General features: G+C 40.1%; 3 protein-coding genes across 4 annotated transcripts; 2 read left to right on the plus strand and 1 right to left on the minus strand.

Moving 5' to 3' along the window:
- Nucleotides 1-5027: 5027 nt before the first annotated feature.
- LOC121751904 lies at nt 5028-9335 on the plus strand. The gene is made up of 2 exons (XM_042146719.1): nt 5028-5216; nt 6871-9335. The coding sequence occupies exon 2, from the start codon at nt 6894-6896 to the stop codon at nt 8817-8819; it is 1926 nt and encodes a 641-aa protein (XP_042002653.1). The 5' UTR covers nt 5028-5216; nt 6871-6893; the 3' UTR covers nt 8820-9335.
- LOC121751905 (4-diphosphocytidyl-2-C-methyl-D-erythritol kinase, chloroplastic) lies at nt 9079-12396 on the minus strand. Its single transcript, XM_042146720.1, has 11 exons — nt 12010-12396; nt 11711-11806; nt 11565-11633; nt 11334-11438; nt 11194-11250; nt 10906-11106; nt 10310-10402; nt 10118-10217; nt 9691-9790; nt 9495-9580; nt 9079-9332 (listed from the first exon to the last, which is right to left on the minus strand). The coding sequence occupies exons 1-11, from the start codon at nt 12205-12207 to the stop codon at nt 9238-9240; spliced, it is 1200 nt and encodes a 399-aa protein (XP_042002654.1). The 5' UTR covers nt 12208-12396; the 3' UTR covers nt 9079-9237.
- Nucleotides 12397-20032: 7636 nt separating this feature from the next.
- Nucleotides 20033-25921, plus strand: LOC121751376 (tyrosine-specific transport protein). Of its 2 annotated transcripts, XM_042146109.1 has the most exons (15): nt 20265-20364; nt 20701-20741; nt 20833-20925; nt 21607-21699; nt 22440-22514; nt 23009-23058; nt 23222-23311; nt 23761-23817; nt 24148-24217; nt 24311-24412; nt 24499-24551; nt 24886-25036; nt 25172-25256; nt 25345-25473; nt 25568-25921. In XM_042146109.1, exons 3-15 carry the CDS (start codon nt 20923-20925, stop codon nt 25738-25740), a joined length of 1131 nt encoding a protein of 376 aa, XP_042002043.1. In that variant the 5' UTR covers nt 20265-20364; nt 20701-20741; nt 20833-20922; the 3' UTR covers nt 25741-25921. The 2 variants fall into 2 exon arrangements, with proteins under 2 accessions (XP_042002042.1, XP_042002043.1); XM_042146108.1 differs by lacking the exon at nt 20833-20925 and having other exon boundaries at nt 20033-20364.
- The last annotated feature ends 44 nt before the right edge of the window (nt 25922-25965 follow it).

Here is a 25965-nt window from a genome sequence, read left to right on the forward strand (position 1 = left end):
CCATTCAACACTAACATATTGTTCATGTTGGAAGAAACTGCAAAAGCAGACATCATAATTGAACAGAGAACCAAAATAGTTGTCATGCTCACATTCTAAAATCCAAATAAGAAGGTAACATCTCGAGGTACCGGCACAACATTTAAATCAAGTCTTTGGACAGTAATATAAACTTGTAAGTGGCAACCTCTTTGTAGTGATCAAAACTGACAATAAAATCATGTCAAGCAATGTCCACCTTTGGGCATCACACTACTCACACGATAAACTGGATAATTGTCACGTACTTACCACCACAGGTATGTGTGTATCTCGTGCCAAATAATAATCTTCCTTTGGGCCGACTAATATCCGCATTAAAATACACACACTTCACCGTCCTAATATTCGCAATAAAGAAGTCTAGACAAGAGAGGTTGCTTTGGCAACGTCATGTTTTGACTAATCTATTTTGAATATTAGTAAAACATTACGAGGTTCCGAGCACAACATCCACATCAAGTCTTTTGACAGTAATATGAACTTGTAAATGGCGACCTCCTTACAGTGGTTAAATACTGACAATAAGATCTTGTTAAGTAGCGTCCACCTTTTGGCATCACATCACTCACAAGAAACTGAATAATTGTCACGTATTTATTACCACAAGTATATGTATATTTCGTGCCAAATATTAATCTTCCTTTTGGCCGACTAATATCCGCATTAAAATACACACTCATTAGTAGAAAATAAGGAACATGAGATGTACCCAAAAATTTGAATTTATAATTTTAAAACTGAATACAAACGCTTGCAAGCAAGTCGTTGATAACTTTTTGGAATACAGTGGCTAGCCAACGAGTCAATGGGTTCGCATACCTCACGAACTCAGAAAGTCGTTGAATCCTGACGGCCAGTCTAATGAATCCCCAGCAAATCGCAAATTGCCGACTCCTAATGGGATTCCGTATAATTTTTTCAAATCCGATTTTCATTAAAATCGATAAAATCCAAATTTTGATGTTCCCAACAACGAAAATAATGAATATAAACTACCAAAAGCAACGTCAAAAATCAACCAAATAAATCCATAAAATACAAACCATGGATTTTATGGATTCACCAAAGCAAGCAAGAACGGAACCTTAGTCACCAAACAAGAAAACACAATTTGTGAATTTCTTTACTGAGACAGAATTAACCTAACCAAATAATCATGAATTCTAAGTTCTCAATTCCGATTAGCCAAATAATACTAACCGAGAAAAACATGAAAGAAAATCTCAAATCACGGTTCACCATATGCAAACCTAATCAATTCTCCATAAATCAAACTTATTCGTTCTACCATCTCGATAAGCACGCATGATCAACTATGAATTAAATTAATTCATTCCACCGAAACATGCATACCATATTATTTTTCCTGAGCCCTAATATCAAGAAAAACGGCGGCCATATAAAATCATAGAAACCAACCAATTCAAAACAGCATGCTTATCCGTACTCAAATTCTTAACTAAAAAATACCATAGACCAGTGAATACAAAATCACAATTCATTCTCATGCGCGCATAATTATAAACTGGAATTGAAAATTTCCAAAACCATATAAACGCGAATCATTTGGGATTTTTAATTCACGAATTGAAGAAAAGTCTCCACACACCCTAATATCAAGAAATTTAATTTCTTGAATTCTAAAATACGAATAAGAATATAAAACCCTAATTCCCCCTTTTCAATTATCAGAGAATCATTAATAGAGTGGCTCTGATACCACTTGTTGGAATAATTGAGTGAACAATTACATAAAGCTCTCTATGATGATTAACCAAAAACAACGGAGAAGGAGCATAAACTGTAGAGCGGAAGCATACCTTGATCCATAACGAATTAAACGGTGGAATTGCTTTGCAGCGGCTATGGATCTTCCAAACGATCTGAGATGTCCTTCACAATAGTCTGCCGAGAGAATACAGAGATATTGAACGTTCTTCTGACGTCTGGGGACCATAACCCTAGTTTATATTTATATTAAATATAAACCCATTTATTTTCTATTCGGTCCCTCATCAAATAGAAAATCCACATGGTATCTACACTTATTTCCATAACAAATAAATACACTTTTAAGCCCAAACTTAATCTTTATTGGATCACTTTAATTGGACAACTGAAAGATAACCATACACATTAAATTAGTCATGTGGAGGCCTAAAAATTCTAACAGCCAAATGTTAATCTAACTCATAGCACCTTCTTCGTCTTTTTCCTTGTCACCATTTTATGTTTCATTTTTGGTTGATATGTGCTAGGCTTTATTTGAGAAATGCAAAAACATATATTGGGTATGTCTATGCTTCTTACACCAATAAGATTCATATTTATTAGTCCTTTGAACAAACAAACTCTATCTGTTTGTTTTAGAATTCATTTTTTTTATCAAATTAACAAGAAAAATGATTAAATTGGTAATTTAAGTTATGGCGGAAAATGAAACTGATCTGATGTGATCTGACTAAAATAAAAATGCTGATAAATCAAAGGACAAAAATAGGTAATAGTAGAAATTGATTTTACTATCCTTATTATGTATAGTAAACTGAATCAATAATAATTTTTTAATTACCATCAATAAAAGTAGATCATATAGTATTTATATGGTTTAAATGATTTATGATATGAAAAATATGATTTTGATAATAACATTTATAAAATTTATCGAATGCAATCTATATTTACCTGCCATCTTATATTAATGACGTATAGCAAATTGAAGAGAAAGATAGAGAGAAAAAATAATAAAAATATTAAAAGAATTTTATTTTCAAAATTAAAAAGTATATATTCTTGTGGAATAGACTAAAAAGGAAAACGTTAATATTGTTGTGGGAAGGAGAGAGTAATTGACATCGGTATATAATTTGAAAATATAATTTTTAATACTAGTATAGGAGTATATTTTCACGTCAGTTATCGGTTAATCCAATTTCATATATTTTTTCTTACCAATTTCAGTTGTGGTCAAATGGAACCCCCACATTAGCTTAGCTCTTGTAACACAACCATTTTATGGTTGTACCATCTCTTGGAGTGTATATATGTGAGAAATGTACAATCAGTTAGAGCATCTCCAATGGCGGCGAGCGGGCCGGCTAGCCAATTTCCAGTGCTCGCCGGTCCGCTCGCCGAACCATTGGAACCGGCGAGAGCCATTTCGGCGAAAAAATCGGCGAGCTTTGGCCGATTCGCAAGCGCTCGCCGGTCTGCTCGCCGCGAGTGCAGGCTCAGGACCGGCGAGCAATCGGCGAACGAATTTAATATATTTTTTTTAATTTTCGAAACACTATACATACGCGATTTGCACGTCATTTTCATTCGCACCACTTGTTTTAACGAGTACTCTCTCTATCTTAATTTCTGTACAAAATCAACAACGGGAAATGTGGTAGTAGTGGTGGGGATGATGAGGAGTACGATCGTCGAATGAACGAAGCGTTAGAGGCCTATACGAACCGTGAGATTGATCGGCTGCTGCAGAGGGCCTTGCAGCCGGCACATCAGCGCCTATACGCAGACTACTTCATACAGAAGCCGCGGTTCAACGACAACCATTCCAGGCGTCGTTTTAGGATGAACATAGCCCTGTTTATGCGTATTGTTAACGCCTTGGAGCAGCGATATCTGTATTTCCGCTTCAGGCACGATGCGGCTAGCATACCCGGCCACAGACCTATTCAAAAGTGCACTACGGCAATCAGGCAGTTGGCCTACGGAGGAGCGGGAGACATGTGGGACGAGTACCTCCACATCGGTGAGCCGACTGCCCTTGAATGCATGAAGTATTTCTATCAGGGCGTGATTGAAATTTTCCGTGATCAGTACCTTCGAAGCCCTACTCTCGAAGACTGCCAGTATCTGATGCAGATGCACGGGGAGAAGCATGGGTTCCCGGGTATGTTAGGCAGCATAGATTGTATGCATTGGGAGTGGAAGAACTGTCCCGCTTCCTGGAAGGGGTTCCACACGACCGGCTACAAGGGAAAGAATCCCACGATGATCCTGGAGGCCGTTGCTGACTACCGACTATGGAGTTGGCATGCGTATTTTGGGATAGCCGGGTCGAACAACGACCTCAACGTCCTCAACCCGTCGCCCCTTTTCAACGAGCAGTGCCAGGGCGTCGGTCCGGCCATCAGTTTTATTGTCAACGGGACCCAACATGATATGAGCTACTACTTGGAGGATGGGATATACCATAGGTGGCCCGTCTTTGTGAAGACGATCAGATGCGCATCGGATGAGGGGAAGGCCTACTTTGCGGAACGTGGAGTGCGCATTTGGTGTGCTCCAGTCTCGATGGGCGGCAATTATCATGCACAACATGATTGTCGAAGATGAAGGTGTACGACTGACTAGTTGGGCCAACGACGATAATGAAGCCGGTCCAAGCCACGGCATAGCCGCCCCCAACGTACGAAATGGGGTCCCGCACGATGAAGCCGGCCTCCTCCAAACACATGCCGACATGCGCCAAACGAATGCTCATATTCGACTCTAAAAGGATTTAATTGAAGAGTTGTGGGCGCGGAAGATTGCACGGCGTTAGTTTTTTTTAATTATGTAATTTTTTTAAATGTACTTTTTTTAAAATTTAAATAAAATAATTGGATTTTCCCGTATTTGTGTCGTAAATTTAATTCCTTATTTTGTGTGATTGTGAATTATTTGTTTTATATAATTAGGGATGATGTGGCTAGGCTATTAATGGGCTATTTGCTTGTCCTGATGATATGGCAGGAGAATTTTTAGTGCTGATGATGTGACCGGAGGAGTTTGTGGCTGGGCTATTATTGGATTATTGGTGGGCGAAAGCCACGGGAAAGCCCTTATTTGGAGTTGTATAGAGTGCGGCTACACTGGATACTTCCCACATCCACAATGGCAACGTGGCCGTCCCTCTATTTTTATTTTTGTTTTTCGTAATTAAAAATATGAAGAAGAAAACCCTAATCCCGGGTTGATTCAATTCATTTTTCAGCCTCTCTCTCTCTCTAGAGTAATAGGACATATATATATATATATCCCATCCATTTCGCAACTCTGCTCTTTCTCTCTCTAAATTTCTCTCGCGATTTCTCCCTCTGAAACCAAATCCGAGTCTCCATTTTCCGAGCGAAAACGCTTTGAATTGACAAGTTTCCTTGTCTCCATCTGTCGATCCGCTAGAGGTGAGGCGTTGAATCTATTTGTGGTCGATGCATATGCCTAGGGTTGGGAGGGGGCAGCATTTCTTCTCCTTGCTTTATATTTTCCTAGCTTTAAAATGTGAATTTTCTTCATAGAATGGGGCTCTGAATGAAAGAAATTGGCTAGGGGCGTTTGATTTTGTCGATTCCTCTTCCGGGTGAATTTTGGTAGCTCGATAGTTTTTTTACCCCTGCCAATTGATGCGTTGGATTTTGGGATTGGTTAATCTTCATGTGGCATTGGGTGTTGATACAGGGCGTGCTTTCAGATTTGCTGTGCTCTCTTATGTCTCCTTCTAGATTTTTTTGAAGATTAGATTTCTCCGTTTTAATGAAATAGTATACAGTACATTGCAATGGTTTGGTGTTTTTAATGTTTGGTTTTCGGTCATGAGATTGATTTCTGCTTTGATGCATTTTTTTAACATCAGAAAGTTCGAAGTTAAATGCTTTGTGGATGACATAAAATGGGAATAAAATCTATGTGTTCATTGTTTTTTAACTTTGGGTTTTATAGTCTAGGATTATCGCATGGGGAACTGATTGGAAAGATGAAAAGAGAGAAGTTAATGTGATTATAAAGACCAAGAAATGTTTGGTTTGAGTCTTTTAAGTGTATGTGGAGAGAGATAAAAATGTGGTATCGAATTAAGGCTCTCATAACTTGATTTTGCCAACTCTTTAGTACATCAATCATAAATGTTGAATTTTGATGAGTATGTGTTTTGTTGAGACATTTCGTATCATAAGATAAATGTACAACATGGAAGGATCAATCTGAAGGAGTTTTGCTCAGCTGCAAAAGTATGGAAGAAAAATGATGGAACTCTTGTTACTGACTGCTGAGTAGCATATTAGGAAATTTGAGATGCTTAACAGTATTATCAGATCTGGAATGGACAACATGATGTAATTAACCTTGTAATTGTATTTTAAATGCCATTAAGATAATTGTGCAAGTGACAAAATTCCTTATTTAACTTCTTAACTTTGTTAATGTAGGTATAGGGATCTTAAATGCATCTTAAGAGGACGACAGGACAATATCTGATATTAGTCATGTTTTGTGTTAGCTTCACTCTCAGCGTGTCATGTTAGTAATATTATTCATGTTAGGAGAATTGCATGAAAGTTCAATTGGTTCAACATCATATTCATTCCCCAGTTTCTATGTTTAAGCATTAGATGCACTTGTTGTGGTTAGATTTACTTATGATACTTGATGTGGGATTAGTTTTGTTTGTTTCTAGAGGTCATGGTGGAGATATTTATTGTTGTTTTGCCGCATTGACCTACTCATTTGATAGATGCATTTTGAATTTCCTCACTGTTCGTTTATTTACTATTCTTTATGTATCCAGGATGAGATATATGTGTAGTTGGGATCCTTTTCTCATTTTGGGGAATTTATGTGGTAGATTTCTGCCTTTGCTGGATATTTTTCTTTTTTATGTTTCTGCTGTCACTATACCTGTTACAGTTGCACATCTGTAATAACATTTTGAAGATGGTGCTTTATTTACTAAGTATCAAAGAAAATTTGTCCTCTCTGTACCATTTAATTTCATTTTACTGTAGGAGTATTTTTTTTTTATTTTGGGGTAGGTTCCTAATGGAGTTTTTGTCCTTGTTGCAGCTATTAGAACTACGAGTTGAGCCATGTCTCCTGCATCTAGATCTAAATCCAAAGACAAAAAGCCTGGCAAGGAACCTCCAAAGGGTTCTTCAAAGCCTTCAGGACAGGTTAGCACCAACGGTGGGATCCCATCAAGTGGTTACAATCCTCTATTGGGAACTTTCCATACATTTGAGGCTCCACCAGTGCCTTCTACCAGTTCACTTCATGTTAATAGCCGTTTTCGTAATATAGACGATACGGATGATCAGAACGGGAATACATCTGTAACTGGCGTTGAGTATGACTCTGTTTCCAATAATGGCAGTTGGTCCGGTGAGTCAGAAGACCATAAAGACAAAGCATCTCGGCCCACATCAAGGCAGGACTCAGTACCTGGGGCTGATAATGACAAAAGAGAAAAAATACGCCAGAAAAATGAGAGGAAACATCAGCGGCAAAAGGAGAGACGAGCTCAAGAACTACATGAGCGCTGCAGTGGTTATCTCATGTCGAGAAAGCTCGAAGCACTTGCTCAACAGCTTGTTTCCATGGGTTTCTCTCATGAACGGGCTACAATGGCTCTCATACTAAATGAAGGTAAAGTAGAGGAATCAGTAGCGTGGCTTTTTGAAGGAGGTGAAGAAGACAAGCCTATGGAACATAATCTTGATAGTGGGGGGAATTTGAAAATTGACTTATCAGAAGAACTTGCACGAATTACTGACATGGAGTCAAGGTATAAGGCCTCGAAGCAGGAGGTGGAAAGGGCTATTGTTACTTTTGAGGGTGACCTTGAGAAGGCTGAAGAAATGTTGAAAACGCAGAAACAAGAGCTTCCTGATATCCCTTCCAAGCCCGAAGAAACTGGTGATCCTCCAACTATAGCCAATGGCAAGCTAGCTATTGCAACGAGTCACAATGCAATGAGAGTACAGGCCAAACCGACTTCATCTTCTATCACACTACAAAAAAGGGATGAAAAAGATTTCAACTATACCAAAAATCCAGTGACAGTAGGGGCTCCCATGGATCCTGGGATGAAAAGTATGCAGGTGTTAAAGAAGATTCCACCTAAAATAGATTGGACCAAGCCACAGCAGATTGCTGGACCTGCAGATAAAAGGTGGCCTGGTTCAGGACCCAATCCTTCAGCCTCTTGTTCGCTAGCCTCGCCTTTGCAGGCGTCGGCACCTCCAGTCAAGATGGAAGCACGTTCTCTTGCTGTGGGAAATGGATTGAAGAATTTGCAGCTTGGGTCTGTGAGAGAACCAGTCATTGTTATGCAGCGGCCCCAATCTGTCAACTCAAAGCAGGCTCCTCCCACCTCAAGTATCAGCTCATCTCCTCCCGGAACGGCTATGGGTTGGTATCCTAACAATGTTGACGTGGGGAAGCCCAATGGGTTGGTACCACCTAGAAGCATTAGTCCTGGTGGTGTTGGATCAAATCTAATGTACAACCCAGGGCATTACCAGTCACAGACGCAGTTTAGCTCGATGGATCCCCAGGGGAGCACGAGAGGAAATGGTTCGTGGAATAAAGGTGGTGCCTCACCAACACTTTCGGCTGCTTCATCCCTTGGACTATTCTCAGGGCTGGGTGCAAGTGGCTCATCGGGGTCTTCGTCTCCGGTGGACTGGAGCACAGGAAGCTCGATGTTACAATGTGATTATACCAACATAGATTGGAGTCTAGATCCTGGGCCCCGGCTGAATGGGTTGTGGAATGGTACAAACTACTCTTTGCAGAACAATACGACGCATACATTGGATACATTTGGTTATGGAATGGGTGTCAAGTCCGCGATCAGACCGGCTGTATCTGGTGGGAACGGGGCATCATCAATTCAGGAGGCGACAGAACCGAATGCAGCTGGTAGCGGTGGTTCTTGGGAGTGGACTTCTCCGTTTGAAGAGAGAGACCTTTTCAGTTTGCCCAGACAGTTTGTTTCTTCCCCTACGCTATAAACAGGAGTGGGGGAGGACAACTAAAGAATAAAAAAAAACAAAGACAAGGAATGAATATGCTTCTCTTATTGTGTATTGCCAAATCTTACAGGACAAAAGAAGAGGCATCTAAATTCAAATTCTTTTAATGTCATTTTCTGTTTCTTTTATTGTACCCCCCTAATCCATATCTCAGCTGTGCTGTGTTGTGTTGTTTTACCTTTGACTTCAGATTACTAAGAAGTAAAAGAATATAATGAAGTCTATAGAAATCGCCAAATTTAAAATGGGATTGCAACTTGCATTGGGTGTTGAATGAATCGCAATTTTGAGATCCATGGAGAAGTACAACGTTTATTGCATTTGTATGGAAGGAAGGCGAATTTGTTGGGGTATTATTCGCGTAGCAGCACGACACTTGTACAAGCCCGACTTCAGACTATTCCACGCGCTTCTCAAAGGATATTGATTCATCATCGGTTGAAAAAGGCTCCGAATACCATTGTCCAGCTGCCCTCGTGATGAACTTAGCCTCTGCATTCAAATCATCCATTCCACATAAAAATACATGCAAATTTCTCTCGAGTCAATAGTAACAACTCATGGAGTTTGTCATCAAAATTCTCAGCTTGGTATACAGCCAACAAGATTTCCCACCACAAATGTAGTAAGGCATGGCATTACTGAGTCACGTACCTGATAAAAAGACGTTTTTGTACTCTTCATCATCGTAAACAAACTGAGGTGGATCGGGAGAACCCACACCCACAATAGTACTCCCACTGAATCAAAGGAACCATATTAGTAACAACGTGTCGCACAATGAGAAAACACTTTACAATGAGAACCTCCTGACCAAGTAATCTCAGTTAGTTAGATATATGAAACATACCTTCCGGACATGAACACCGCGTCATACTGCCCTCTACCTGCTGCAGCTATGCGCTGTTTCAGTCTTTTTAGTGATGGAACAACTTCAAAAGCAGGAGGTTCTGCAGTAAAACGAAGCCAAATCAACTCTCACCACTCTACCTGAAAACCAGATGATACAAATACGACTCTGGAAGGCGTTAAGACACCGCCAATTTTTATTCTGAGACTCAAAGTGAGCTCATTTACCTACCTGAAACCTTTTATGTATGTTGTGAGTATTTATGATTTAGTAAACACAAATAACAATAAAACGTTGCATAGTATTCTTATATGGACTAGTTCTGTTTCAAAAACCAAAAGTCCTGAGCCATTCTATGAAAATTTTCTAGGCTTGCACTTGAAGAAATAGAAAATAAAACAGACATGAAAGTGTTCCTAGTTCATACCAAGATCATTAACACAAACATCCTGAGAGATTCCACCCTTTGATATCTTCTCTAGCAACACCAAAGGATCAATTTGGCTAGTCTGGTCCACCCGAAGACGCTGAGATTTGGAAACAATGTAATATGAGTATGATGTTAAGTCAGTCCGTTGCCAGTTTTGCTTTATCCAGTAAGTTTAATGAGCTATACTACCTTGTAAACTTCACCAGTGGGGCATGCCTCTTGCGGTTTGATGAGAACCATAGGAAGATCAAGAGGTACAGGTGGAGAAATATCTTTGACAACCTAAACAATTAAGAGATAATAAGTACTAGTATACTACATTTCATGAATGTCGTACGCTTCACATAGTGTTTGGGAACATATTAATCCACATGATTCATTATATGCAAGTGAACTGTGCTAGGTGAGAGATAATATAATATCCTAGTCTACCTTGATTAACTTCTATAGATTTCAGTAACCAGAATCAGATGTCTAAGCATATGTGCACTACCACAAAATGCTTGGTTCTCAAAAACCATAGGAAAACCTCATTACTCGAGAATGCTTTTGCATCCAGCATTATGTATTTGTGAATTGCACTAAGTGAGGAATATCAGGTTTACCTTGACTAAGAACTCAGTTATATAGTTTCCAATAACTAGAATCAGATGTCTAAGCATGTTAATTGTCATTAAATGTTTTGTGCTTATTCAAAATTGACACATACTATAAACGATGATATCAAAAGCTGAAAGACATAAACAACAGATGGCAGTTTGAATTCACCCAAACTTAGGACCTACCTCTCCTCTACCCGTACAATATGCAGCACCATGAGAGAAGAAGAAGGGAATATCAGAGCCAATCTCACCCGACCACTCCTGGAGATCCTTTTCACTAGCAACGCAACCACTAAACTGATTTGCTGCCCACAAAGCAGTAGCAGCATTGCTGCTGCCACCACCAAGGCCAGCTCCCGTCGGCACCTTCTTGTCAAGATGAATCTAGATATGCACACAAGGAAGACATGCTCAAATCGGGTGAATTACACTCCATTAAGAAGTCAATAGCTTTAAATTACAAAAATTCACCCAAAAGTGGTTGTCAATCCCTGTCTTTTTCCTGAAGAGATTAAGAGCCTTTATTATCTGCAAAATGGAACAACAAAATGAAATGAAAAGATCTCTTTACAAAAATGAAATGGCAAGGAAGAAAAAGGATATCAGTATACCAAATTTCTCTCGTCAAGAGGAACTCCAGGCACATTGGTTGACAAACGGTCCATTGATTTAGATGGGGACAATGAGAACTTTATTTTATCTCCTAGGCTGATAACCTGAAGTTTAAAAGAAGAAATGGTTCATCAATAACCATATCATATCAGAAGCTCTCTCATATCACCTTAAGACGAACGAGACAACAAACAGTTAGTTGCTTAATCGAGAGGAGCGAGCAAGCTTACATGAAAAAGAGAAGCCAAATCATGGAATCCATCAGCTCGTTTGCCAGTTATTCTTAGGAAAACGTTAATCTGTGCATCACAAAAGACTAAAGTTGAATAACATCCTCGAAAAAGCGATTTGGGGCTAAATAACAGATTTATCTTACCTTGCAAGGCGAAAAAAGAGTGAGTCTTGAAATCCCAGCTTCCCTATCCACTTCATCAGCTAACTTATTTAACTTATTCTCAAGATCATATACCACCTACCACCGCAATCACAGAACCCATAAATTCCCCCACTCCAAATAATTAGGCAAATTAGGAGTAAAATACATATCACAACACAAAAACATGACGAAACAATTTCAAATAAGCAAAGCCCTAACTAACAAAGAAGAAACTACAATTAAATGTTGAGTGAATTTGTGAAAATCAAAATTGAGTTGTAATTTCAGAATTTTGATACCTCTAGCTGTTTTCTGCCGGTGGTGGAATCAGAAGCCGTGGCTTTGATTCTTGAAGACTGGATCTTTTTGGGGAAAGCAGAGGAGCCATGTGGCTTAAAGGATGAGAATTGAGGAAGGGTGGCGTTGGTGAATGAATTGAAATGTGGTTTGTGATTGTAGGAAGCGTGACTACAGAGGAAATGGGAGGAGGAAGCCATTTGCAATGGAGAGAGAAACAAGAGCTAGTAGCCCACCAAAACCAATTGAACTGACTGCTACACTAATGTGGAGATAAATAGCATTGAATTATTTGGAAGTTGAAACAGATTAAATCTTCTACAATTCGAATCAATTTTGCAGCTGCTGCCTACCTTTAGACCAGTGACAGAGAGAGAGGAGAGAGATTCTTCTCCTGTGTGCGATTTATATATTTATTTAATCTGTGAATGCGACTTTTGACCATATACACATTTTTTAAATTTTCTTTGTTGATTATTGAGCATAATAAAGAGCATCAACGGTGGACGGACGGCGTCCGTCCGTCCGTGCCAGCGGCACGGAAGACGTCGTCCGCTGCTGTGCTCGAGCCGCTGGCACGGCGCTGCTCGATGCATCGAGCATGTCCGTGCCAGCGAGCAGGCGATGTGGCAGCGTGTGATTGGCCAACGACATATCCGTTGGAAATTTTTATTATTATTATTTTTTTAAAAATCGAAAATAATACCAAAAAATGAAAAAAATATTTTCCCAATCCCAAAAAAATACCCGTTTTTGCCCGTTTTTATGTATTTTTTTTATTTTTTTCCCCCAAAATCATCTATAAATACATACATTCATCATCCATTTTTCACATCAAATCATCTCTCATTCATCTCTCATTCATATTTTTCATACAACTTATATACACCTTCATCTCTCACTCAAAACCTCAAATGGATTTCACCATCTCATTGCGGAAGCGGAGCGCAAAGAACAAGAATACTACGAACAACATCGTGCCGCTTATGAAGCATATGTCGCAGCGAATACCCCCGCCCCTCCTCCTCAACCAACTAGAGTCGCCGCTACATCCATCGTGACCGGGAAGGAGCCCACGAAAGGCTCGTTGACGACTATTTTGCCGACCCGCCGCGGTTTCCGGCAGATTACTTTAGGCGTCGTTTTCCCATGTCAAAGCGTTTGTTTATGCGTATTGTCATCACATTGTCCGCCCGTGTTGAATTCTTCCAAACAGGCCCAGATGCAGCCGGTCGGCAAAGTATCTCGGCGTTGCAGAAGTGTACGTGTGTCATCCGACAACTCGCTACTGGATAAACGGCCGACCTCTTCGACGAGTATTTGCATGTCGGTGAGTCCACTGGAATCATTTGTCTGAAAATTTTTTGCGAGGGCGTTCGTACAGCTTTCGGTGATGAATTCCTTCGGGCACCCACCACAGATGATTGCTAATTGTTGCTTCGTCTTCACGAATTAGTCCATGGCTTTCCCGGAATGCTTGGCAGCATTGACTGCATGCATTAGAGGTGGAAGAATTGCCCGACAGCTTGGAGGGGGCAACACTTAAGCGGCCACAAAGGCGGCGGCCCAACACTTATCCTTGAAGCGGTCGTCGACTGATTTGGCACGCATATTTCGGGGTTGCCGGATCCAACAACTACTTGAACGTGCTCTATTCTTCACCCCTCTTCAATGATGTGTTGAATGGTGTAGCACCGGCGATCGACTTCACCGTCAACGGAAATACCATATGGGTTACTATCTCGCCGATGGTATCTACCCAAGGTGGTCGACTTTCGTGAAGACGCTCAGCAACCCGCAAGACCCAAGACGAGTTCTTTTTGCACAGCGTCAAGAGTCCGCTCGGAAAGACGTCGAAAGAGCCTTTGGGGTCCTTCAAGCCCAATTCAACATTGTGAAGGCCCCGGCTCGGCTGTGGTACGCGAATAATATAGCCGACATCATGTACACGTGTATTATCTTACACAACATGATTATAGCCGACGAAGGACCTAGGGCGGCTAGCTTCTACGACGAGGATGAAGCCGGAAGCTCAACCGCGAGGTCTCCCCCACGCCGATGTGTCCATACGACGGTGGGTGAGAGGATCGAAACAAGGCACACAATGTGCGATACCCGAACCCACATTAAGCTACAAGAAGACCTAATCAAACACATGTGGGCTAAATTCGGCAACGAGTAGTGGGTTTTTAAAATTTTATGAATTTAATTATGTAATTTTTATTTTTTAAGAGTTTAATTATGAAAATTTTAATTTTTAGAATTTTAATTATGTAATTTTTAATTTTTAATGTATTTTGTAATATTATTCCGGGTATGTGTAATGTATTTTAATTTTGTGGAAATGTTTTTATTTAAATTGAATAATAGAATGGTGGGACCCTTGTGCTCGTCTTTGCGGAAGAGCACAACTGTGGGTGTTGTGCTCTTGCCTAAGAGCAGGCAGAAAAAGTGTCGTCGGGCCCACAACTGTGCTCGTTGGCAAGAACACGGTTGTGGGTGCTCTGATTAAAACAAAGCTTTAGTCCTTAATAATTCGCCTGTCAAAATAAAACTATGTTTTAAGTATTAAAGTTCAATTAAAATATTTTGGTGCCAAAATCATACCAGGAGTTTTTTTTACACCAAATATGATATATTATTCAAACAAATCAATAGCGATTACATCACGAATAAAAATTGGAATGCAATTCAACCAAAACTTGCTCTCGGCTATAGAACCCGATGCCCGAGCAAGCGTGTGGACAACTTGATTCGTTGATCGCCTTACGAGCCACATAGAGGATCCAGAGACATCTTTCAAAAGTTGACGACAACTCTCTACCACTGCCCCAAAGATAGATTCATCCTTCCGTAAACCTGTCACCGCGAGTACTACCGTTTGGGCATCCATTTCAAACTCTATCTCCTTCCATCCTCTTCTTTTGACCCAATTCAGCACCTCTTTCAAGCTAATGAGCTCTGCCATAGATGGGTCAGCCACCCTTCCCACCAATTCACACATCGCCGCTACCAACATCCCTTCAAAATCTCAAACAACCGCCCCACAAGTCACAACCAACTTTTCTTTAGCTCTCGAATACAACGGCGTCAATATTACATTTTATCACACCAGGAGTTTTTTATGAATGTTTATCACTAGAAGGCAAGGCCGAGTACTTATAATTTAATCTTCTTGATAGAAAGAGTTAATTATATCTCACGTTACCCTATACTCTTTGTGATGGCATGTGCAATGAAATGTAGGTTTGCAAAGGAAGTCAATTTTTTTACAATAGTATAGGCAATTAGCTCATCTTGTTTGAATTTTGAAAAACAAAAATTGGTACCGAAGAAAAAATAGAAAAAGAATGGCAATTCGCTATTAAATAAAAAAGTGAAATGCAAATTTACTATCTGATGAATGTTATGATGCATATTTGCGCTACTTCGTAATAAATATTCTCTCTGTCTCGTTAAATATGAAACGTTTGCTTGTTCGCACTTGTTGTGAAAAAAATTATAACAAATAACTATAGTGGAGAAAAAATAAAGTAACAAATAGAATAATGTAAATGAGACTCTATTATTGAGTATATGTCAAACTAAAAATTAATTTTACTCAGCTGTTACATACTCTTATTTGGAAAAACGTAAAAATGAGTTTTGGTTTGTAGTGTGATTGGAAAAATTTTCTACACCAAAAATGAGATTTGACGTATGATTATTTATCCTAAATTCAAATTTATTTTAGATACCAAACTCAAACTTAAAAGTATTATCTATTTATTTACATTTTACACTCACAAAATATCACTGATTTGGATTGTTAGAGCATCCACATCGGCGAGCACAAGCTCGTCCGTCCGTCCGTGCCAGCGGCGCGGATGAACTGTCCGCCGCTGCGCTCTTGCCGCTGGCACGGCGCTGCTCGATGCATCGAGCACGTCCGTGCCAGCGAGCAGGCGACGTGGCAGCTTCCTATTGGCCAACGGATAGTCGTTGGCAATTAAAATTTTTTTTAAAAAAAATCGGATTTTAATTAAAAAATCTGATTAAAAAAATATATATTTTCCCACTTCCCAAAAAATTATATCCGTTTTCTACCCACTTATAATTTATTTTTCAATTTATTCCCCAAAAATACACATTTTCATCTATAAATACCCTCACTTCCACACCAAAAAGCACACCACACTACACAGTTCTCATCTAAATTCTCTCATTTCCATTCTCAATTCTCAATCTTTCTTTCACTCTTACTCTTACTCTTACAACAAAACAATGTTCAGCCACGGCGATCACCCCCTGGCTCCCACGGTTGGAACCCCGATTGGTTCGGTTCACAACCGTTTCCTAGTCCGGAAACGGAATATCCAGCCCCTCCTCAAACCCAATGTTCGGAAGTTCCGGGTGGCTACCGGCCTTACCCGATCGACGACCAAGATGCCCCCGAAGAGCAATACAGGTGGACACCCGAGCCTAGAGCGAGGTCGAGCGGCCCTTCCCAAACTCCGACTCCTCCTACTCGCGGTATCCGCACACCGTACACTCTAGCGGAGATGGAGCAATTGTTCAAAGTGTTCTTGTCAATCTCTGAAGATCCGGATGTTGGCACGAACCAATCCGACGATCATTATTGGTGGCGCATCTGTCGCCGGTACAATGAAAACCGGCCAGCTGGAACAATCGAGCGCAACGAGAGTATGGTGCGCAACGCCATATACAGAGCCAACGAATAAATCCAAAAGTTCCAGGGGTATTACCTGCAGGAAGAGCGGTCGGAGGGGAGCGGCCGGAGCGAGGTCGACATCATCAATTCCGCCTTGTCGACCTACCAATCCATGAACTACAAGCCGTTCAAGTACCTCAACATTTGGCAGGAGACGCGGTCTCATCCGAAGTATAGGGGATGCGTAACATCCTCCTCTAGCGGCTCCTCCAAACAGTCAAGGTCGGTATCCCTATCCGACGCCGGCTCCGAAGACGTGGCTAGCCAACTTGTCGGAGCTAACTTGAGTAGCCCCGACGCCGGCCCGAGCGGTTCCCAACGCCGACCGCAAGGAAGGAAGAAGCCGGCGGCCATCCGCCGTCGCGTCGTGACTCCATCCGCCCCCGCTCCCGCTCCCTATGTACCACCTCAACCCCCACCAACTCGTTGTGGGGGGTTTTGGCCCAACTCAATTTGGCCGATAGGACAAATATGACCTCCGAGCAACTTCGATCATATGTGGCGATGATACGGGGTCTCCAAAGAACGTTGGGGGTATTGCCGGATGATGACTAGTCTTCCCCGGGGGCATTTTTACGCTTAAATTACATAATTTTTATTTTTTAGGAGTTTAATTATGTGATTTTTGTTTTTTAGGATTTTAAGTATGTAATTTTTAATTTTTAGTATTTTAATTATACAATTTTTATTTTTTAGGAATTTAATTATGTAATTTTTAATTTTTTTGTAATTTGTAATATTATTCCGGGTATTTTTAATGTATTTTAATTTTGTGGAAATGTTTTTATTTAAATTGAATAATGGAATGGTGGGACCCTTGTGCTCGTCCTTGCGGAAGAGCACGGATATGGGTGTTGTGCTCTTGTCTAAGGGCATCCACTACGCTATTCCCCCACCGTTCCTTAAACTACTATTTGCGGGCCCCACTGTACTTATTAACTCCATTCTTTAACTAAGGAACGGAACCTGCAACCCTCCGTTCCTTAGCCGTTTCTTAACCGTTCCTTAAATTACTATTCATTCAATTTCATTTTTTATTTTTGTTTCCAACCCAATTCAATTAAAACAAACACACTTCATTAAAAAACACACAACATAAAAAAATTACAACTTAAAATTCTAAAAAATAAAAAACACACAATTAAAATCCTAAAAAATTAAACGTTGCATAATTTAAAATACAAATTTAAAAAAAAATAAAAAAACTACTCCGCCGGCGAATCATCCCCCGAAGGTGGTCGAGGTGGAGGGGGAGTCGGAAGGCCAAGTTGTGCTGCCATATGCACAATTCTGTTCCACCAGGCCGCGTATTGGGAGGGCGAGAAGCGAGAAGTGTCTGCCATTGTGGCGGACATGTACACCGCCATAAGGGTGTTCGAGCCCCCCCCCCCGAGCCCGCCTGGCTTGATTCGCCTCGGCCCTTCCTCGCTCTAGCCGCCTTCGCCGCCTTCGTCCCTTGCGGCAGACGGCGCGCACGACTGGATCCCCCGTCATCGCCGGCCGTACCCGCAAACTCATGCGGTGCACCCTCTTGTCCGCCGCTGCCCTCACCGGTGTCACCAGACGAGTATTGGCCACTCGTCGTGTGCTTCGTGCGCTTCGAGGTATAGCCCGAGCTGGAGCGGACACCGCCGGCTCACCGTTTCTCGTCCTTGACAGTCTGCCAAACATCAACAAATCTGAATTGTTTGCCGGTGTCCTGGTTGTAGACGCGCAAAGCCGCCCTCAGAATGTCGGCTCCCGAAGCTCCGCTTTGGTAGTGCGCCGCTTCGGTCGAGTAGATGCCGCAGAATTTTTTGACCTGTTTGTCGACTCGGCCAAAGTGAGAGCGGAGCATTGTATATGTGCGCTTCCGGGAGCCTTTCGGCTTAATCTGGTGGTAGATCTCGGTGACCTTTTTCCCAGAAGCGCTTGTGGGCTTGTTGATTCCCGATGATGGGATCGTACGAGACTGTGGTCCAGGCGTTGTACACCACCATCGTTTCGTTGTTGATGTACGGATGCCGACCTAGATCCTCATCTTCTTCCTCCTCCTCACCCGCCTCCGACTCCGCCCTGGAGCTTCCACACTCTCGGACTCCTCCCCCTCCTCCTCCTCGCCCGCCTCAGCCTCCTCCCAGAGTGGATTCAACAGGGAAATCCTCCCGAATCTGGGATAATCCCTGCGAATACCGCGGGGCGGAGGGTCGAGCGTATGCATCCACGTCGAAAGTGGGTGGTTGGTACCCACCCGGCGTCGCCGAACCCGCCGTGCCCGGCGTCGACGAACCGGAACCACCAAGTGTGTTGTACATGGTATCCCAATCGGTAAACGTGTTGAGATCCCACCCGCCGGAGCCGCCATCGTCGGAGTTGCCGTCGCCGGAGATTTTTTGATGAGATATCTGTTAGATGAAAATTGGAGAGGAAATGAAGTTGATTTTAGGAAGAATAGATGTGTAGTTGTGTGTGAAATGATGATGAATTAGGAGTATTTATAGAGTAAAAAAATAAAAAATAAAAAATAAAAAAATTAAAAAAAAAGAAAAATGGATATAAAACGGTAATATTACCGTTTACACATTTTTAAATTTTTTTTATAAATTTGAATTTTTTTTTAAAAAAAGATTTATTGTGTCATAAATAACGGCGCCCACTCGCGAGCCGGCGAGTGGGCGTCACGCACGACGTAGGGGCGCGCCACGTCGCTGATGCGCGTGGCGACGCAGGCCGTGCCCCGTCTCGCGACGACGGCACACGGCACGGCCTGGGCACGGAATGCATGTCCGCAACGCATCGCGCGCCCGTTTCGTTCCTCCGGCACGAAACGCGGACGGCGCGCGTTGTGGATGCTCTAAGAGCAAACAGAAAAAGTGGGGTCGGACCCACATACATACTCGTTGGCAAGAGCACGGATGTGGATGCTCTAAATCTAAAAAATGAATACTCATATTACTCAAAACCTAAAAATAAAATAAAGTAGGTTTTATTTTGAAGTACCATCGGAGCGTTTGTCCTACTCTATATTGGATTTTGAAGTATGATTGAAGATGATTTAAGTAAAAAAATAACGATATCCGTTACAATTTATTTTCATAAATTACAACAAATATATTCAATAGATGGAGTACTAAATTTTCAATACCATTTGCAGTGCAATGGAGTAGTTATTTTAATGTAAACGAGCTCAAAACCAATTCGTTAAATACCCTCGATTTAAAAAAAATGATTTTGGTGATCAAATGATTATTTTTGCAGTAGAACAATTTCTAAAAAATGAATGGAAGTAAGAAGCCCACCTCATCCTAATCAAGGACACAAACTCAACACATTAATCAAAATCCCAAACGTGGTCAAAACTCTTCAGTTTCATTAACGACGATGCTCTCTTCATTTTCAGCTTCTTCCTTGCCCCACATTCGTAAATCTTCCTTTCTTCATGGAAACCCAACACTCATTACCAAAATCAAGAATCCACCTTTTTCTGTTGGGATCTCTGGAGCAGCAAATCTCACTCATCTCTTCATTGATTCTTCTCCGGGGGCATCACTAAAGCGCTTCTCCCAGCAAGAAAAGCAGCAGTTGCTGCAACAAGATGGTGAGGAAGTTCATGAATTCCAGAGGCTGTTTTCCAACCTTAATCAAGCCACATTGAAAAGGGAACCTGGTACAAACTAACCTGCTATTTATTGAATACACTACATTTTATTCTTTTCAAGTTTGGGACTTTCACAAAATTTGACCTTTTCATTGGATACTAACAAGAACAAGATAATTAATAGAATGGTGCAATTTTTTATTTATGGCTCTTGAGATGTATAAGTGCAGCTCAACTGAACTGAAGTGTGTATTGTTTGTGTTGTAATTCTGTTATAGAAATGTGCTAATATTATTGTAAAGATATTATGTCACTAACTAACTTCTTTTGTGTATTCATCTGTTGTCTTGACATGGTCATGGTCTCATCTCTTATGTTTGATGAATACTCTTTCCATATTCCCAGGAAGCCTAAGCAGTTCGATTTTCCTCGTTGCTGGCACCACTGTATGTTTCTTCGACTCTCTGGGATGCCTGGTTTTTATAGTAATGACAAAGTTTCGATTTTATATTGCTGAATATTTCTCCATTCATGTAGAGCAAACTGCCACATTACGTAACATCTGATATATAGTGTATCCTCAACGACCAGCTCATTCAGTCAGATCGATTTAAGTCATTTTACTATATGGTACTTAGCAGTTACAGTTGCTTAGTTTGATCGTTTCTTTTTCTTGTTGAACATAGAGATGCCAATTGTTCATTTATCATGTTCTACCTTGCCTTCTCAAATCTGATCATGTGTAAAGAAAAAAATTTGAGTTTCCTGTATGAATTTGGGAGACGCACAATCTGCCACGCGGTAGTATCAATAATAGTTACATTTCTCCCTGTTAGTTATTTTGGAAGATGCGGTTCTATTAAAAATGGGTGTGACGTCTATGCGAGGCAAAATTCCTTTTGGCCAAGGTGCTTGAATTGCTTCCTCTTAATTGCATATGAATTATTTATGCCGGTGATACATTTTACTAGTACTATTTATGCTGAAGCTACAATTGCAATATTAGAGAGCCTTAGGACCACTATCAGTCTTCAGTTATTACAAACATACCATTCCTGATTGCGTTACACATGTGGTACAGCAAACGTATTCATAAGGACCATAAAATTGATAAAAGAAAAAATATGGACAAAATTTGTTGAGTGTGAAATAAACATAAAAAAAACCGTATACATGTTTTATATCTACAACTTAGAAAATTAGTATGATCTAATAATCTCGTTGGAGGTTTCAATTTTTTGTCATGAATTAAAGTTTCTGTTTCTTCAACTTTCACTTTCCTTATAATGAATTTCGGTGGTCTCCAAATAGATAGGTGCAGGAATACTTGCCATTCCTGCCGTGACACAAGAATCTGGATTCCTGGCATCTGCAGTAACCTGCATCATATGCTGGATTTTTATGGTAATTATTATTTTACTAATCTTGTAAGTATTAATTAACCTCCAGAGATGGATAGTTGAATCGGGGTACTTTGTGACATCAAATTCTGGTTCAACTGAATCGGATAAAAGCAAGAGAGCTTGATCACCACATTGAACATGAAAATTGAAAGATCAACTGAAAGTTGCAGTTCAATTGTGCCGTGTAATCTACTATAGAGACTGACTTAAAGGGTTTAGAAAAAATAAAACTTTCAACCATCTCATTACATCCCCAGACACAAATCAAATACGTTTAACCATATTTGCTTTTCTTAATCTGCATGTTCTGGGGAAGATTTTGAGACAAGAGTTTTCATAGAAAGTATTCAAGAGTTTTTATTAGCAAGAATATGCATTGGGAGTTGTCTATCATGTTGTGTTTTGGGCGGATGAATGAAAATGAAAATATTAGTGACTAAATGCTGGAAATTTAAAGAACTGTTGAAGAAAATAACTAATACAAATTGTCTCTCTCTTGAATCATACTCTTCCAAAGATAAAGTGTCTGCTTGCTTAACTTGATGAAATTAGTAAGTAAAGCAAACTTGAAAATATTCTCTCATAATGATCATTTGAGTTCCAATGCATTTAGATCCTTAATACTGTTGGATCTGATTCCTTCATTCATTATTTTCTTTGAAGACCTTGCTTTTTTTCTATTTGCAGCAGTTTTTCACTCATAGGGAAATGTGATAATATGCTCTGCTTGAAATGGTGTAGGTCACCACTGGACTTCTCATTGCTGAAGTAAATGTGAATACGATGCGTAAGCTTGGTTCTGGTGGTGTTTCTTTGGTAAGTAATTTAGATTTATGTATTGATGCGAATAATACACTCTGCATATACATGTTGTAACAATATTTGACTAAATTTGACCGTCATATGTATCATGTATGTAGTGATTTTTCTTGATGGTGATAATAGTTTTGCTTGCATGGTAATAGTTTTGCTTGCTATAGCGCATCCCATTTTTCCAATTTAACATTTATCGTATTTTGCTATTTTTATTTTCCTTTTTTCATTTTTTTTTTAAATCTTAGTGAATAGGCCTTTTTTGTATGAATGTTGCTTGTTAAAATTTCCTCTTTGGCTATACAACACTGTCCTAGATGTTCGTAGAAAAAGAGCAAGTAAATAAAAGGTCATTCAGATTTCTTTATTTTATCATATAAAATTGACAACAAAAATTTTGTTCTAATTGGAGTTCAGCGACAGCTTTGGTTCACTTTTTCATAATCAATTCATGGTATTGTAGAGTTCATTCAACTGGTCTTGTTGTACACTCACAGGTATCAATGGCCATGAGAACCCTTGGAAATGCTGGAGTGCAGGTTACCTGGTATGAAAATTCCCCCAAATCATGTAGTAGGTTTATGGCAAACTACATTTTTGATAGTGATTAAATCTCAGTTCTTTTGTCCTTCATAATTTTCCTCACTTTTGTCCATCTGTTTTTCTTCATCATATTATTAATTAGTAGTACAACATTTCATCCACTGCAGCTGGTCCTACATTTTCATCCACTATGCCCTCCTCGTTGCCTATGTGGCTCGTTCCTCAGAAATTCTGACAAATTTCCTCGGCATTCCAATGTATGGATCAGATTTGTTATCTTCTAAATTTCAAGTGTATCTCTTGTTTTATGTCACTTTGGCAAGGGCAAATATATGCAACCATTAATGAATGTTTGAAGTATATGATGGATGGTGCGAAAACCTCACATGTTTCATAGGAACCATATATTCTCCCCACCCTTCACATCAATTTTTATTAGGTTTGATAAAGATGGCTATTCCAAACTTATCTCTTCAAATATAGTGTTTCCCATTCATCCACCTGATTCCGACTTAGCCTTTGTAGTGGAGGTGACATGAGAGTTCATAAAAGGAAAAACTTGTAGTCAGCCATGGAAAACTAAATCATGGACTGAGCTCCTCCCAACACTAGCTGCAGCTTTCCCTTTGCTTTTCTATTGGGGGAGGATGTCATCAGCAATTTCACATGATCGCTAGGTGTTGACTGTCTGCATTCTAAACTGCAGATGGGAAACTGCGACACTGTTTTCAATTCTTTTTGGTGGTCTATGCTACTTTGGAAGGTTTGTTTAATCTCTCACCTTTACATACAACGAGTTGGACATTTTTTATGTGATTGTTCCTTAGCACTGGCACATCATCAACAAACTTACGGAATTGTTCTTTTGTGTTTTCACTACTCTCTTAAAGCCATGATCTATAGTGATTCTGCTCTTTTATTATATCATGTTTCTGCAGGTAAATTCTCACCCTCTTGTCAATGAAAAAGACCTCAGCAAAATATATATTATTTCCATGCTGATAATATCCCTTCTTTTATCGCTTTTTCAAAACTCTTTTTTTTTATCTTAAAGAATTTATGAGTGACAATGTGATGTTTTATTTCTATGTAGCCAGGGTATTATTGGAGCAGTGAATGGTGCTCTAGTAATTTGCATTATAGCTTCTTTCGTCGCACTTGTGGTAATCAAAAGCCTTTTTCTTTCTTCTCCTTTTTTTCTCTTATTTTTCTTTTTTCTTTTATCTGTTTGTTTTTTGGTGTTTTCAAATTGATAGGTGGTGGCAAGTGGAGACTTACACTGGGATTTTCTTCTAAAAGCCAACTTAGAGGCTGCACCTAAAAGTATACCAATTATAGCACTTTCTTTTGTTTATCAGGTACCACAACACAACTATACTTCATTTCATTCATAGCTATAAAGACTATGGTTCTTATTAACTCTCTCTTTCTCTTTCTCGTGCAGAATGTAGTTCCCGTTCTCTGTACCAATCTTGAAGGCGACTTATCAAAAGTAAGGTGATAAAGTGTGGTATCATGTAAAACTTTTTCCTGTATAAGTCCTCACACATTGTATCGAATGAACCAACATGCGTCGTTCAAGTAGCCATCACTTATCAGTGTCTCCATAGAAGCTAAATTATCTTGTTAGCATAAAGCCATGTATGTGGACTGAATATTCTAACTGTTTTTCGAAGATTTTGATAGCAACGGACTTGCATTGGCTCGAATTCTTGAGGATCAACATAAATTTCCGTGTATCATATTTGGGATCCATTTGTTTATTTTGAGAATTTTAAAGTATGGTTACAATCACAGGATAGCACTTGTTGTACTAATGGTTGATCTGCAGGACTGCGATTGTTGGGGGCACTGCTATTCCGCTAGGCTTATTTCTAATCTGGAACGCAGTCATTCTTGGTATCATTCCAACTCCTGAAACGGGATCAGATACTTTTGTCGATCCACTACAACTACTGCGCTCAACTAACGAGGTCGTTGGGGTGAGCAACCGGTTCCTTACACTTACAATATCATCATACTGGACTAGTTTTAGCCATCAAGAAAGAAGCAATTGAGAGCAAACACTAGACGTACCTCTTCCATGATAAATTGTTTCTAATACTACTTTTTTGCAGCCTATAGTTGATGTGTTCTCGGTTCTTGCCATTGCAACTTCTTACATTGGTTTTGTTCTCGGCCTCTCCAACTTCCTTGCTGACTGTAAGTGGTTTGTTTCTCCACTAAACTCGTCGTCCATTAACATAGCAATTCGACTCCTAAAACTAGTTTGTGTGCGAAAATATGACAGTGCTGAAACTCGAGAATGGGGAGAATAGGGCGCTACCGTATGTCCTTACTCTAGTCCCTCCGTTGATATTGTCTTTGCTAGATCCAGAGATATTTTTCAAAGCATTGGATTTCGCAGGGACTTATGGAGGTATATACTACATTACATTTACTATGTTGTTTTGATCATGCTTGTTTTTAGCAGTATAATGCATATGTATGTAAATATGTGTGTTATGGGGCAGTGCTGGTGTTGTTTGGAGTCCTTCCAGCGGCAATGTCATGGTCGGATAGATACTCGGGGTCATCGGAGACTCCCACATTGGTTCCCGGAGGAAAAGTGACGCTCTCACTGGTAACAGCAGGATCAGCTCTCGTCATTCTCACTGAAATTCTTGAGAATTTGGGCCAACATTGATCATCATGTGTATGTGTTGTTCTACATCAGCATCAGGGATGACATGTAGCATTACTCAACTTCACCATTGGTTGTCAAAATTTGGACAACAATAAGGCGCATCTCCCTTGAGACTTGGTCGCTGTATGAACTAGCACCGCACTCTTGCGTTGCACGATCCATTATATTTTCTTCGTGTTAATATCATATTGTTAATTAATCAATTAATATGAAATAGTTATACGA

Source organism: Salvia splendens, chromosome 10 (genome assembly GCF_004379255.2).
Source record: "Salvia splendens isolate huo1 chromosome 10, SspV2, whole genome shotgun sequence".
NCBI lineage: Eukaryota > Viridiplantae > Streptophyta > Magnoliopsida > Lamiales > Lamiaceae > Salvia > Salvia splendens.